This window comes from Tympanuchus pallidicinctus, unplaced genomic scaffold, assembly GCF_026119805.1.
Source record: "Tympanuchus pallidicinctus isolate F22 unplaced genomic scaffold, pur_lepc_1.0 scaffold6, whole genome shotgun sequence".
Lineage (NCBI taxonomy): Eukaryota > Metazoa > Chordata > Aves > Galliformes > Phasianidae > Tympanuchus > Tympanuchus pallidicinctus.
In genome coordinates this window covers 44,732,695-44,747,037 of record NW_026294780.1, presented here as the reverse complement: position 1 = coordinate 44,747,037, position 14,343 = coordinate 44,732,695, and the positions used below count along the sequence as shown (strand labels likewise).

Here is a 14,343-nt window from a genome sequence, read left to right as displayed (position 1 = left end):
GCATTGACACGTACATGAACATATAATTACTTATGATTAGAATCTCAACAGTTCTCTGGCTCTCCTTTTTTTTTTTTAATTTTTTTTTTTTTACTTCCTCATACACCGGTCTTAGGAGCTGGGGAGTGGATCCTTGTTTCAGATAGATTACTGTATTTCAGCTCTGTAATTGCTCAGTGTGGAATTCACATTGAAGAGAATGAAAACAGAAAACTTTCTGCAGCTGATTGATGTGGACCACCTGATATTCTCTTGCATCCCAATATTTTGACCCAGTTCCCTGTGCTTGTGATGATTCTGTGGACAGTGTCTGCTATCCTCCCTAATGGTTCTGAGATATCTGTAGTTAACTGAAGAGCATGATCTTAGTTGGTATAGGTGGAAAAATAGCTTTGTTGAGGTTAGTGCTGCTTTTTGTGCATTTACATTTTACATAAACCAGAGTAATTTTAATATGTGCCTAATTGGCTGAATTACATTACATGTGTTTAATATGTAAAAAATATGTGCCTAATTGGCTGAATTTACTGCCTTTTTTGGGGATCAAGACTGTACTTCAGATTATTGCCTATACTGGTAGCACGTTTTCTGGAGTTTCTGAAACTTATTAGAGATTGTAGAAATTCTGTAATTGGAAGATAGGAGTTAAAAAACGTAATGACAGGTGAATTTTCAGACAGTAACTTTAAGTTGCAAAATGAGCCCTTGTCATTTTAGTACCACTGCAAACCAATGCAAATCCTGCCACTTCAGGAGCTCTGCATTCTCATAAGATAGCTTCCTATTGAATTAAAGGTGTGCAGACTTAGGCAGCATTGCTTTCAGAAGGCAGAAGTGTTAATTTGTCCACTCACAAACATCTGCAAGCAATTCTGAGACCAGATTCAGTCTTTGTAGTGGTGTGCCCTAGTCCTCCTCCTGAGAATTGCTGCTGTCCCCCAATGCCTTAGTCCCTCTTTCCAGTTCAGGTGTTAAGTTGCCCAAAGTAAAGAGTAATGCCTTAAGATGAGTCAATTCTGCTATTTGGACCTCCCCACCCAGAAGGGCTCATTTGTGCTTGTGGACAACACACAGTGTGAGGCATGTGGCTGCTACAACCAAATTAATGCTATCGCAGTAATACTTAAAATAGATGAACAGGTGAACATTTGTGAATCTCTTTTACGAGTACCAAATTGTGCTGGGAACAGACGTTGAACAGATTGCTGTTGTTTTGTTTGATAGATCGATGAGGATCCCAGTCTCATTCCTGAAGCCACTCAAGGAGGTACTTACAATTTCGACCCAACGGCCAACCTTCAAACAAAAGAATTTAATTTTTAAGTTCAAAAAAGTGCAGCGTCTCTGTCCCACACCAGTATGAAGCACCACCAGATGGCTACCAAGTGAAGAAACAAAAGGCTCCAAGACACACATGCCTCTTCGTTTTGATGCTTCTAAAGCAAGCCATGTATCGGTCACTTTGCAGTTGCCAAACGTCACTATCACATGGACTGTAAATGCATATGCATGATCTCTTAAACTGTTTCAGAATTCTTTTTAACGGTCCCAACTACCTTTTTTTGCCTTTTTCCTGGTGCCACATGCTGACAACCGCAATCTGCAGTTCTGTTAAGAAAATTCCATAGTGGTGGCACATTGGCTTTCCACGGAAAAGTAGCTTCTTTGGAAAATGGTGCGCTGCGGATCAAGACACTTTGGTATGATGCGTACATTTTGGAAGACTACAGGGGCCCAGTTTGCTCTGAGCCTTCGTCATTGTCCTCCACAAACATATTTTCATATACTTTATGTGGAAGAATAGATTAAAAAACGCAAGCCAAATGATTTCATTGGTGAAACTGAAATAAAAGTAACTTAAGCAAAAACAAACAACAACACAACACTTGGCAATTGATTAAACACTTAAAGCAAACAAAAAAACTACTTCATCTATCAGTAATTGATGTGTGTTCATTAACTGCCTCAGAAACCAGGGTTGGAGAATGAACTGTAGATTTGGACTGGTAAAGCTTTTGCCATTATACCTAATTTTTGAGAACAGCGAGCCCTATTTGACCACTCACTTCAGCCTGTGTGTTCCTGCTGTTTTGAAGTAATCAAATGCTGTGCATGGTATTTTACCTGAGCTACAACCTGTTACGGACTTGAACTTCTGGTTAAGCTGAAAGCAAGAATCCCAGACTGTAGAGAAAAAAAAAAAAAAAAAAAAATTCTGTCCAAAAAAACGTATCGGTTAAAAAGAATCTTGCTTTCAACTTTCAGCAGTCAGTATATTTTGTTTTAAATTGATAATTGGATATGGTTGATTCATATTGGGTTTAAACTGTGGAGCTTTCATGTTTACTGTAATTTAGTCTTAATCTATTTTTTACTTAGTAACCAGTGCTTTTGATGATGTGGTTGGCAACAAACCAGCAACTACTTAGAAGCGTCATAAAAGCTTCATTCTTGGAGTATTGGAAGAGTTACTCAGAAACCAGTCTCAAATCTTAGTCGCGCGATGAAACAAGATGCAAACTGGTTGACGTGTGAGGCTGTATGGAAGCTGCCGCCATTCAGCAACAACCTGATGTGCAGCAGACATTACATAGCTCTGCGTAAGGTATGTGAGGCCACTGCTTTAGGAAAATGGCCCGGCCCAGTGGTTTTCAAAGGGATCTCGGTGTCGCTGGGGCGAAGATGGATAATTCCGTAAGCTATCACACAAACTGGTTTTGTTGCTGTTGTTTACTGGGTGTAATTTCCCAATGCGTTGATGTGAAGGGATAGAAAAATCTAAACTAATTTAGTTATTGGATGTGGGTTGTATTTACTGTGATGAAGATAAGGACAGATGCCATCAGAGCTTTGTGGATCAGCTGTTTTTCCACTGATGAACAACGCATAGCAGGTGTGCATTCATTAAATATATATCTGCCAAGGTGGAGCCACTTTAAAGAGCGAGTTGTCTTGTATCCCAGCTGGATACAAGCGTATGTTTAAACTGCAAGATTTTTACTTGCTAGATAATCTGTTTTAATATAGCGGTTTGGCCTCTGATTATTTATAGGTTTTATAAATTTTAGAATCAATTTCTCTTTAAGGTGGCTCAGATTTTTCAACTCTCGTGCACATAAAATTGAGTTGAAGTTCATTGTGCCTTTTTTCTTTTCCCAGAAGTTGAGTTGAAGCTTCATATGGTAACTGCATCCTATTCACACACTATAGTCTAAAACCTTGAAAATGTGTGGTGTTCGCTAAGAAACTAAACAATAAAAAGTCAAAGTTAGGTAAGGTCACAAAGGTTTTGTGGAATTCGAGTTCCGGCAGGTGTCATTGTGAACAAATATTTCCCCTTCTAACTCCATTTCGTTTCCTTCTCTGCCGTATAGACTGACGGTTACCCTGCTCAGCCTGTGCTCACTATCATCCTACCGATTACCTACAAATTGATATTAAAGTAATGGTTTTCCACGACTGTGAAGATCTGATCTTTTTCTTGCACTCAGTGCATTATGTTAAAAGTGAACATCGGCGAACTGAGTTCAGGCAAGACAAGGCGTGTGCTCAGTTCTTTCTGTTGTGACCTTATCAGCTTTTGATTGGGATTGCACCATCGCATAGTTAATAAAGGAAACAAAGTATATTGCTGCACTTTTACGTTTTCAGAACAGTGTTTAAAATTGCATTGTTTTTATTATTTTTTTAAACTATCAGTTAAAATAGACTAAAACGTTCTTTCAAAGAGGCATCTAAATGTGTTCCTAATTTTGTATATGGGCTTAGGTTTTGTAACCAATAAAAAGCTGCTATCAAATACTATTAAAAAAAAAAAAAAAATTCAAGAAGTTATTTTGAAAGTTACGGAACTGCTTAGTCTTTGCAGATCAACCTGTAGGGGTTTTTGTCCTTGACTAAGTATTAGTTAGCAGAAGTCCACCTCAACGTCTGCCGTATGTTACAAGAATGAATAAAGTAAGCTAACGCAGTGGTCTCTGGAACTTGGGTACTGTTCTGGTACGGAGTTTTATACGTTTCTGTAAGGTGTTGCCATAAACGTGTACAGGCGGCGATGGTAGGTGGGCTGCAGCTGATGTGTGTAACTGGGAGACGGTGAGTTCTGCTGCCTGCATGGTGTTCTGTAGCACTGAGGAGCTCACCGTCCTGCTCCACCTCCAGAGATGTCTCCAGGTTCCCAGTGCCACTTGGGATCTGTTGTTCTGCAGTGATTTGCCACGCGGGATGGCAGGCGCCTCTCCTGCAGTGTGCCTTGCGAAGCCCTGGGCAGGGATCTGTGGCCAAGCTGGGTGGCAGCAGCCCTCACCTCAAGGTATGAGTTCCCCTCTTGGGGTTCCCAAGTGGATTGGAAATGGGCTTTGCATCCTCCTGTGGTATCGTGGCCATCTGTTAGCTTCCACTGGGCCCTACCTGACTGACTGTTGGAGAAATGAATGTGTTACTCTAGGAAACGTCTTAGAAGGAACAAAAACCAGAAGATACGCTGATCCTCCTCATACTTCTTAAAACACAAGCGTATCATAGAATCACAGAACGGCCTGGGTTGAAAAGGACCACAATGATCATCCAGTTTCAACCCCCTGCTATGTGCAAGGTCACCAACCACCAGACCAGGCTGCCCAGAGCCACATCCAGCCTGGACTCGAATGCTGCACTTCCATTTTGTTTGCTTAATCTGCACAACAGAGAAATAAGCATGAAGATCCACTGCAGATGTATTTAAAAGAACGAAACAGAACAAAACACCACCTTAAAATCTCTAAGTATGGCCTATTTTATTACTCTGCTCTGACCTATAATGCCCTTTGGGTTTTGAGTGTTTCAAATGGGTCTTTTCTACCAAAGCAACCTGGTTGCCTTGTGTTCTTTCTGCTTTGTTGCATAAAAAATTGCTCCCTTTTGTGGCAAAATCACACGTGCATTCAAGCAGATGTAGGACAACAAATTATGGCAAGCCATTAGGAAGCACCTCTCGAGAAGGGGAAAAGAAGCAGTGGAGAGCTTGGGCTGCAAGGGGCAGTGCTTTGTCACCATGGCCACCACCATCCTGCTGTCCCTGTGATCCAGGGACACAGGTGTGGAAAGTGAGCTGGCTGTTTTGTTTCCTGTGGCAAACTGTGGTTTGTTTTGTGGGTTTTTGTCGTGTGCTGAGATGAAGCGTAATGGAGCTCGTGTCTGCACCTTAACTATTTGTGTACTGATCACCCTTTGTGATCTGTATTTCTGTTTGTTTAATCCTACCTCATGGAGCCAGGTGGGAACTTATGTGAATCCAAAGGAGAAGAGAGGGTGAGATGGAGATGTACTGCGAGCAATCAAGCTGCTTTCAATGTTTGTGCAGGAAGATGCATTTCTTGCCCCCTGATCACATCCATCGCTGTGCCCTGTTCCTCAGCCTTTCAGACAGCTCTGCAGGATTCACTGTGATCAGCACAGCTCCTGGAGGAAATCTTCCAGCTTTCCAGAACTGACTGCTGGAAAACATCACTCCTATCAGCTGGGTGAAGAGACTGGAACAAACTCCCATAGGAATCATAGCTTCTCCTGAACCTCACTGCCTTTTTAAACATGGAGCAGAGAGGCCAGGTTGGATGTGGTGCTGGGCAAGCTGCTCTAGCGAAAGGTGTGCCTGCCCATGGCAGGGCTTTGGAACTGGGTGTATTTTAAGATCCCTTCCAATCCGGCCCAAAGGCAGCTGCAGAGCTGAAAGGAATGGGTTTGGTCTCTCTTTCCACTAGGAACAGTGTCAGCAAAGGAATCTACGTGGGATGTAAGAACATCTCCCATGGGTAGGAGGAGACACACCAGAGAAATATAGAGATTTCAGTTTCCGTGCTGGCTAAGGACAAGGTCATGAAGTCTGCTGGCTGCACTGGGTGGAGCTTCCATCAGATCTGTGCACATCCCTGCCTTCTTGGCTTCTCTCATTGCTCAGTGGGTACCAGAGACTGCATTTTCCTGGGGTGATGAGAGATGCAACCAGCGTCAGCTGCTGCAGGAACATCCCTCCCTTCTGCCTGCAGTTGGGTCCAGCAGCCACAGCACCCACATTGCCCACCTGCTTCCGTTGTCATCCTTTAATCCCTCCACACGCATTCCTGCAGTGTGAAAACCTCAGCATCTTCCAAGATTCTGTTTTTGCTTTTTTGCTGCCATGTGGATTGCTTGCCTTGCCAGCTCCAGGGCACCTGCTCTGGGTGTCCCAGCTGGAGCAGAGGGCTCTACCAGTCTCGGCCTCAGCAGGCAGCTCCTGGAGAGCAGTGACTGCTGTGGTACATCAGCAAAGCTGGTCCTGGTCTGCTCTGGGACGGTGTCTGTCTGCCTGAGGAGATCTCCAGCTCAGTCCTTCCAAAGACTGGTTCCTCTGTTGCTACATCTGGCCTGGGGCTGCATAGGTTTGTCCTCTCACTGGAGAAGCCGATGGCTTTGTGACCCCATCACGATGATGGCTTGGTTACAAAAAGTGAATTTAAGAATAATTCATCAACTCTGTGAACTTCAGGTCTTGTAATGCTTTGCAGACAAAAAGTTGATTGTGATTTAAATGCCATAATCAAGTGTCAGAAAGGTGAGGAAAGCCAATTAATTAACCCTTGTAAATGCCAAGGTGTATTTAATTGTAATTTATCATTTGTTGTGGCCTTAACTGCACGGCTGGTGTTTAATACCATGTGGCAATGGTGTTTTAAGCAGTGGTGGCAGATGAAGTTTAGCTCCTGTTTCTGTGAGCTACATGCAGTGAAGCTTTATAGGTGGTATTATTTAGGAGGAGGAAATGATTGTACACCTTTTATTGAAGTCATAATGATGACATTTCTCTGCATTTTCTAACAGTTGCTTTTGCAAACTCCTATGATGTAAAGCCTAGATGGAGCTCTGAGCACCTGATGGAGCTATCGGTGTCCCTGTTCATTGCAGGGAAATTGGACCAGATGGTCTTTAAAGATTCCTTCCAGCTCAAACGATTCTGTGATTCTGTAATGTTGAAAAAAAAAGTTATTCTTAGCATTTCTCATTCTCGTTGGCCTTTCTGCCCCAAGGTGTTCCTGTGTCTCTGCCTTACAGCTCCTCTTTGAACCGTCCCTGGGCAGTGGTTCCAGCGCTCCCCTTGACCCCACAAAGGCCCCCTGGTCCTATTTGATCTTGGGATGCTCACCAAAGCCAAGGGGACGCAGGGCTGGGACCCATCAGAGTAGGCCCTGCCTCTTACTAGTTGTTGTCAGCCCTATAAAAGGTTCCTGGGTCATCAGCTGTATCCTTTCCAACACTGTACATCCTCCTGTATGCATACAGAGATTCTTCTTTTTGGTGTCCCCAAAAGAGGTGGCTGTCCTTTGACATACTTAGAATGGCTGCACAGTGCCTTCAGCAACCTGCTGTAACCTCAGAGCTGGCCCTGCCTTAAGCTGTGCTTTGAAAGATGTCCTCCCAAACTCAACTGTCCCGTGACTTGGCTTCTTCTGCACATAGGTATAACCTATGGCCTGCAGATTCAAGTCAGAGAAAAGCAGATCATATTACCAGCTGAACACTGATGATAAGGCCAGGGAAACAGGGCTGATACAGCTGTGAGGAGCTGCTGGGGTGGCAGCTGTAGGAAGTCAGCATCCCGGAAAGCTGTTGGGAAAGGTTCCCCCGCAGAATCTCCACAGTAAAGAAGTGATGGCCCCGACGGCTTCCTCCAACCCTCCACGCTGCTCTCTTTGCACCAGTGAGTTTTGACATGCAGTATTTAAGTGCTGTTGTGCAAGGGTTTTATTAGGACAGAGGAGGCTGGATAGATCTACCTGTTCTAACGCGCTCTGCAGCACAGGAGGAATGAACAAAGAAGAGAACCCTGTGGTGTTGTTTCAAATGTTACGAGCCAGCATCGTTCTGGCAGTCTCTGTCTCTACACACCAGGAGCCAGCTGTAAAAGCAGCAGCAGCACAGCGTTTCAATCTGCACTGAGTTTAATACGCTGCTGATCCCACAGTGTCCAATGCCCTATCTTGTACCATGAGAAATGTGAGGCCGCAGCATCAGCAAACTGGGTACGGAATATTTTGGGGCACAGCAGTGTAACAGAGTGATTTGCACTGCACCCATGGGTCTGCTGCTCGAGGACACGATGTGTCCTTTCCACGTGCTGCACAGACAGCCTAAGTTTGCTCATCTTGTATGAGTGCAGGTGCTTGAGCACTATTTTATCAGATATAAATAATTCTTCTGTCATGGTGCAGCTAAAAATTATGACATTTTTCACTTGGATTTTTTTATGGAGAACTTCTTGTATGTGGTCTTGTCAGATTCTGTTTGTTTGTGACCATTTGAACTCTGCATTCCAGCTGCTGCCTCCTATGAAATGAGACCAACGGCTGGGTTGTTAATTCTTAGCACCATAAAATGCACTGTTAGAAACAGAATAGGACTTCTTTATGCATTTTTCTTTGGTGACTGTTCTAGGTTGAAGTTCTTCTGTGAAAGCACTTGATTTCTGCTAGCAAAAACGTTCTACCTTCTCTCTCTCCTTCCCCCCCAACACTTCCATTCATTTTGTAATAGAATTATAGAATCATAGAATCACAGAACATTCCCAAGGATCACAGAGTCCAACCTTGGCTCCACAAACCACCACCCAAAATTCAAACCCTACATCTGAGAGTGTTGTCCAGATGAACTCCTTGAACTCCAGCACTGCCCTGAGCAGGCTGTTCCATGCCCACCGCTCTCTGGTGCAGATCCTGTCTCTAGCCCCCAGTTGCCCCTCTCCTACCATCTCTGTAGCCCTCCTTCAGATGCTTTCTAATAGTTTTATGTCCTTTTTGTACAGTGGTGCCCAAAACTGCATCCAGTGCTCGAGGTGAGGCTGCTTCACTGCAGTGTAGGGCAGACAATCCCTTCCCTCAGCCATCTGGCAATGCTGTGTTTGATGCACCCCAGGATACGGTTGGCCTTTCTGTCTGCCTGGGCACACGACTGACTCAACCCTGACTAAGAGAATTTTGGGTGCAGGGAGCCCTCAGGCATAAATCTTATGGCTCCTTGCCCCCGTGGCCTCAGTGAGAGCAGATGGAGCCCTCACTGCAGCAAGGGCTCCTTGCCCCAACCTGAGCTGCACATGATGGGCATTTTGGGTGCCCAGGACGTGGTGAGCATGGGGAGCCCTTTGGCTCTCAGTCTGCCCACACGATGGTTTCACCTGATTTTAAGATATCCCAGAGATGGGGCTTCATCTTGACCCCCAGTGTCTTGCCATGCAGGCATTTCCAAACACTCAGAAGTCCAAATTTGATTTCTTTATATTTAAATATAATCCAAGGGAAAACAGGTGCCATTTTCCTGAAAACAGCATTCACTAAAAATAACAGGAGGAAAGAATGAACCAAGACAAGAATCACAGAATGTCTTTGGTTGGAAAGGTCCTTTAAGTCCTCTAGTTCCAGCCCCTAGGGAACAAGGAATTAATACACACGCACTGTCCATCAGCACTAATCCTGATTGACTTCCATGGCTTGAAGATCATACCCATAGGTGACATCTTACAGCCGAACAGCTGCTGCAAGTCCTGCTCCAGCAGGTTAGTAGTGTGAGCTGGGAGGAAAACCAAACCCTTCTGTCCCTTGTAGACACATCTGGCAGAGCAGAATCCTGTTCTGAATCCGGTTCAGCTGAGGGGCTGCTCTAGGGCCAGGGATCCCTGCCTCACGCCCCGGAGCAACTCCCCCAGCACCCCCAGGATGTCTTGCAAGCCCTGCCCAGTGTGGGCACTGCATCCCCGCAGCATCCATGGGTGCCCTGCCAGCCGTCCCCTGCACAGTTGCTGTCCCAGCTCAGCGGGAGCCATGGCCCCTGGCAGCTCCTGCTTGTTGGCCAGGAGGAGGACAGGGACCTCAGCAAGACCAGGGTGGCCCAGGGTCTCCTCCAGCACCGCCAACGCTTCAGGCAGCCGAGCCGTGTCTGCGCTGTCTAGCACAAAGACCAGGATGTTGGTGTCCTCCAGGTAGTGGTGCCAGCTGGCCCGGAGGTTGGGCTGTCCCCCAACGTCCCAGAGGTTGAAGGACAAGCCGCAGGGCGTCCGCATGGCCTCCACGTTGAAGCCCACGGTTGGGCACGTCTCCATGGCCTGGCCGCCCTTCAGCTGGTACAGGATGGTGGATTTCCCAGCGAGGTCGAGGCCCAGCATGACCACACGCGCGTCTCTTTTGCGCCAGCCTTTGGAGAACAGCTTCCCCATCGAGACACTGTTGCAGCCAGTCAAAAAATATAGCTAAAATAAAACGTATTTCTTGGATAATATCAGTGAATAGCAGAGCACTCCGTCCTACCTCCCTTAGGATTGCTGAAGGAGGAAACAGGCAGCCGGCCCTGGCTTCTCCGCGCAGCTAGACCAAGGCAGAGCTGTTATTTCAGAGGCATGGAGCGGAGCCAAGGAGCACAGCCCAGAATTACGGCTTCTGCACTCCCGCCCCGCCGCCTCCTGCCTCCATCCCGCCCACAGCCCTCTGAGAGCTCCGCCAGCATCCCGCAGGAAGAGCCGGGCACAGCACGCTTCCTCCCAGCGGGGCAGGAATACACCAGCTTTTGTTCATTGGCTTCTCGAGGGGAAATCCACCCCCAGCCGGACAGGAGGAAACCCGGGCTGCTCTGGGAATGTGCTGAATCACAGCTCAGGGGTGTGGATTTCAACACGAGCCACAAGACAACCGACAGTTTGCAGTCTTACGACCGCACAACACAAATCTCAGTTCGGCGTTGGCTTTCACGACCTGCTGCACGGTGCTGATGGATTTAAAGAGATGCATGCAGACAGAAATTTTAGTGTTTGGCGGAAATACGACCAGCACGAAAATCCATAAAACTTATTGCATCAAGATGCTCACTGCATTTTGACTTCCGTAAGGCAGGCAGTCCTCTGACACCGGGAGTGGGGAAAGAAATCTCTGTTCAAAAAGTTTACCGAGATGGCACCACTCCACCTTACACACCAGAGGCAGAAACGGGCTGCTGAAACGGCAGAGCTTCTTGTGCAAGAGCAGCAGGAGGCAGCCAGCAGAGCCTGGCAAAGTGGATGGTACCCCCATCCGGTGGGTTTCTTGCCCTACAGCTGCTTGAAGGCACGCTGTGCTGAAGCAGCCATAGATCTGCAGAGCAGAGCAACGCTCTCCAGGTTTCCCAGAAGGAAATGTGATTTATGTGTTTTTCCCCATGCATCAGCAGGAGATGTAATTTCCTGCGTGCTGCTGTGCCTGACAGCTCCATGTCACATGGCACCACTGCTGGGACAAGCCCAGCACGGCAGCACAGGGAGGTGGCTGTCTGGACCTACAGACAACTTTGGCAGGTGTTCCTATGAGAAAAGGCTGAAGCACACCCCATACAGCTGGGACTGGGAGGTACTGGGACCACCAGAATACAGAAACAGAAAAAGAGAACTACGATAAGGAGCGCAGTGATCCTAACCCTGCAGCCCAAGGGCTGCCCAGTGGCCCGAGTCCTTTTCCTTAAAGGAGTTAAATCGGTGCCTGGCTCCTAAACCTATTTCTCCTCCAATCTGAGGAAGCCTTCCTCCCATGTTGCCTTGGGCTGTGAGATCAGCACAGTGGGTATTTTGTGATGTGCCAATGCGTGCCACGAATTGCCCCTTGAATCTGTGTTTCTCTGCCTTTGCTGCTGCTCTGCTCTGAGGCTGGACGAGTGGTACGGATGATCTGTTTCATTCTCATATCCCTGGTAATGAACACAAGTCTACTCATTTTCTTTCTCCCTGCCACTTGTTCTAATCGTGGAGGTGCAGTAGATGCCTGCAGAGTCTGATCCACCCACAGCTGTGCTATAAAGGCATCATATTCCAATAAATAATACATGGGTGCAATTGCAATTCTGTGTAAGAGAGAAAAGAAAGTAAAAGCAGATGAGACAAGCTCTGAGTGAATCTATTGCTGGAGCAGGAAGGCTGTACACTAAATAATTCAGAAACTGTGTTCAGAGGTGAGGGCAACCCTTACTCCAGCTATATCTTTTGTGGGCAGAACAAATGCTCTCGCCTTGTTTTTTATGTCTCTGAAGCAAGGATGGCGGTAGTTAATTCTGCTTATAATTAATAGATTCATAGAATAATTAAGGTTGGAAAAGACACTGGGATCATCTGGTCCAACTGTCAGCCCACCCCCACCATGCCCACCATCCATGTCCCTCAGTGCCACATCCACACAGTTCTTGAACACCTTCAGGGATTGTGACTCCACAAATTAAAATATAGCTCTGTGTTGAAAAGCCTGAATCTCGATTCTTCAATTATTTCTAGTGTGTCTAGGTGAAAAGGGGGGAAAAAAATGAGCAAAAAATGTTATCTGAGCTAAAAAAAGGCTTTTGCTCAATCCTTTCTTGTACCTTTTACTATTTGCTCCTCCATCTGTTGAGCATCAAAGTTTTGAAGCTAAGATAGCTTCTTTTTATACACTGTTCCTTCAGTTTCTGTTAAAAGGAAGCCCTACAGAGGGAATCCACGCTGCCAACCTATTTGTACTACGTATAGGTAGCTTCTTATCTGAAACTGTTAATTCTATGGGAAGTAAAAATCACAGCTTGCAGGTAACTTGGCGAGGCTCTTCTCTGTAGATCTATCAGGATGAAACTCTGCTTTGAAATACCCAAATCCGGGTTTCTTTTGTACCTTTCTATATGATACGATGGATGAAAACGAAGAAAACCTGTGACAATTGATTTTAACTGCATTTTCTCGTGCTCACCACACAGTGTCACTGTTGCCACACTTTTCTCAGAGAAGATGCCTCTCCAGAGGCATCAAACAGCTGCGGCCAAACCACTGGTGCTGGAGCTCCCTGCTTCGGTGAGGGGAGGGCTTCCTTTGGCATCCTTCTGTGACCGGATCTTTGAAACAGGTTTTCCTGAACAGCTCTCTCTCTATTTTGTGAACCTATTTATAGAACGATTTGGGTTCAAAGAGACCTCAAAGAACGTCTAGTTCCAACCCCACTTCACATTTGCAGGAAGCTGACGGCGAGGACTGCAGAGCAACATAAAATCAGGTGGCAGTTATAGGTGATATTTAGCTTCAGATCATTTCATCTGGCATCATATGCTAGGACTCTGCAGCTAACTAACTGATGGAAAAGGTTATGCTGAACAAAGAGGAGAGAAATACAGAAGAATTTTCTTTTTGTATCCTTTAACATTGAGATTTGCCATCACGACTCTGTGCTGTAGTTGCTTACAGAGCTGCAGATACAGACAGATCTTTTTTATCCAAGGCAGACAAAAGGCAGTGCATTCTATCTATTCTTTTAATGTGCTCCTAGGAATGAATCTGATGATTCAGGTTACAGTAGGGCTCGTGGAGCAACTCAATGCTGTGCTATTGTTCCTTTTGAATTTCAGATGCTCTGAGTTTAATCACTGGAGAAAAGCATTTCATCTGCTCTGGTTATCAGAAGAGATGCAAGTCGAGACGATCAGTGCGAGAGAGATAGCAGCATCTCAGCTAACTCACCCTGAGCTAACTCATCCAAGTCAGCAATGAGTTACAGACATTGGCAGCACGCCGTGTTATGCAATAATTGTTTCTATTCTTAAAGCAAACAAAAAAGCCTCTGAATATCATTATTTGGCCCGGTTGATCTGTTTAGCGCTTTTCTAAAGTTTCCAGTCTGTCATAACTTTTCCAAGACGGATATAAGGCTTCATATCCCCTTTCCTTCTGGAAAAAAACACAATGAGAGAAGAGTGGTTTTGTTATTGTTTGCTTTTAAGAGAAGGAAAACAAGGGAACAGAAAAAGAACAGAAATAAGCAGCATCCACTAGATTATTAAGTGAATTCTGCTTCTTATAAAGCACTTGTATCTGTTTCAGCCCATTGTAAAGCTCAGGCACCAGTATAAAGCAACTGCAATTACCCTGAGGTGTTTAAGGACTTGCTGCACATGTTAATAACTAGCAATAACACCAAGAAACCTGAACCCACGTGAATAAAAAAACTCCACTGGATGCTGTGTACCAGTACTTGCTTCAAAAAAATGGGTTTCTCTATATGATCAGCAGATCTTTTCCACAGTTCTAAATAGGATCAAAGTTCTGTTTATGTAGCCTCACCTTCTTACCATCTCCTAGCAGTGTCAGGAAAGGCAGCTGTCCTCAACAGATTATTTGTCTGTGGGGACAAAAAGATGAGCAGAAAACAGACACATGTAGGCACTGCTATTTCTGCAGCAAAAAGAAAATCATCAGTGTTTGGGTATACTGTAGCAATCCCCTTTCTGGCTCTTTTAGAGCTTCCCACTGAGGCTCTGACTACACTTTTCCACATATCTTATTTATGCTTTGACTTTGCAGCTCGATGCTGC

General features: G+C 45.5%; 2 protein-coding genes across 4 annotated transcripts in view; one reads left to right on the top strand and one right to left on the bottom strand.

Moving 5' to 3' along the window:
- Nucleotides 1–3,983, top strand: part of KPNA3 (karyopherin subunit alpha 3) — a 53,041-nt gene extending 49,058 nt beyond the window's left edge. For all 3 annotated transcript variants that reach the window (XM_052664584.1, XM_052664586.1, XM_052664585.1), the window contains exon 17: nt 1,225–3,983. In XM_052664584.1, the coding sequence (XP_052520544.1) occupies nt 1,225–1,323 (99 nt within the window). In that variant the 3' untranslated portion in view covers nt 1,324–3,983. The remainder of the gene's footprint in view (nt 1–1,224) is intronic.
- A 5,280-nt stretch (nt 3,984–9,263) lies between these two features.
- Nucleotides 9,264–10,829, bottom strand: ARL11 (ADP ribosylation factor like GTPase 11). Its single transcript, XM_052664622.1, has one exon. The coding sequence runs from the start codon at nt 10,214–10,216 to the stop codon at nt 9,647–9,649; it is 570 nt and encodes a 189-aa protein (XP_052520582.1). The 5' UTR covers nt 10,217–10,829; the 3' UTR covers nt 9,264–9,646.
- Between the last annotated feature and the right edge of the window lie 3,514 nt (nt 10,830–14,343).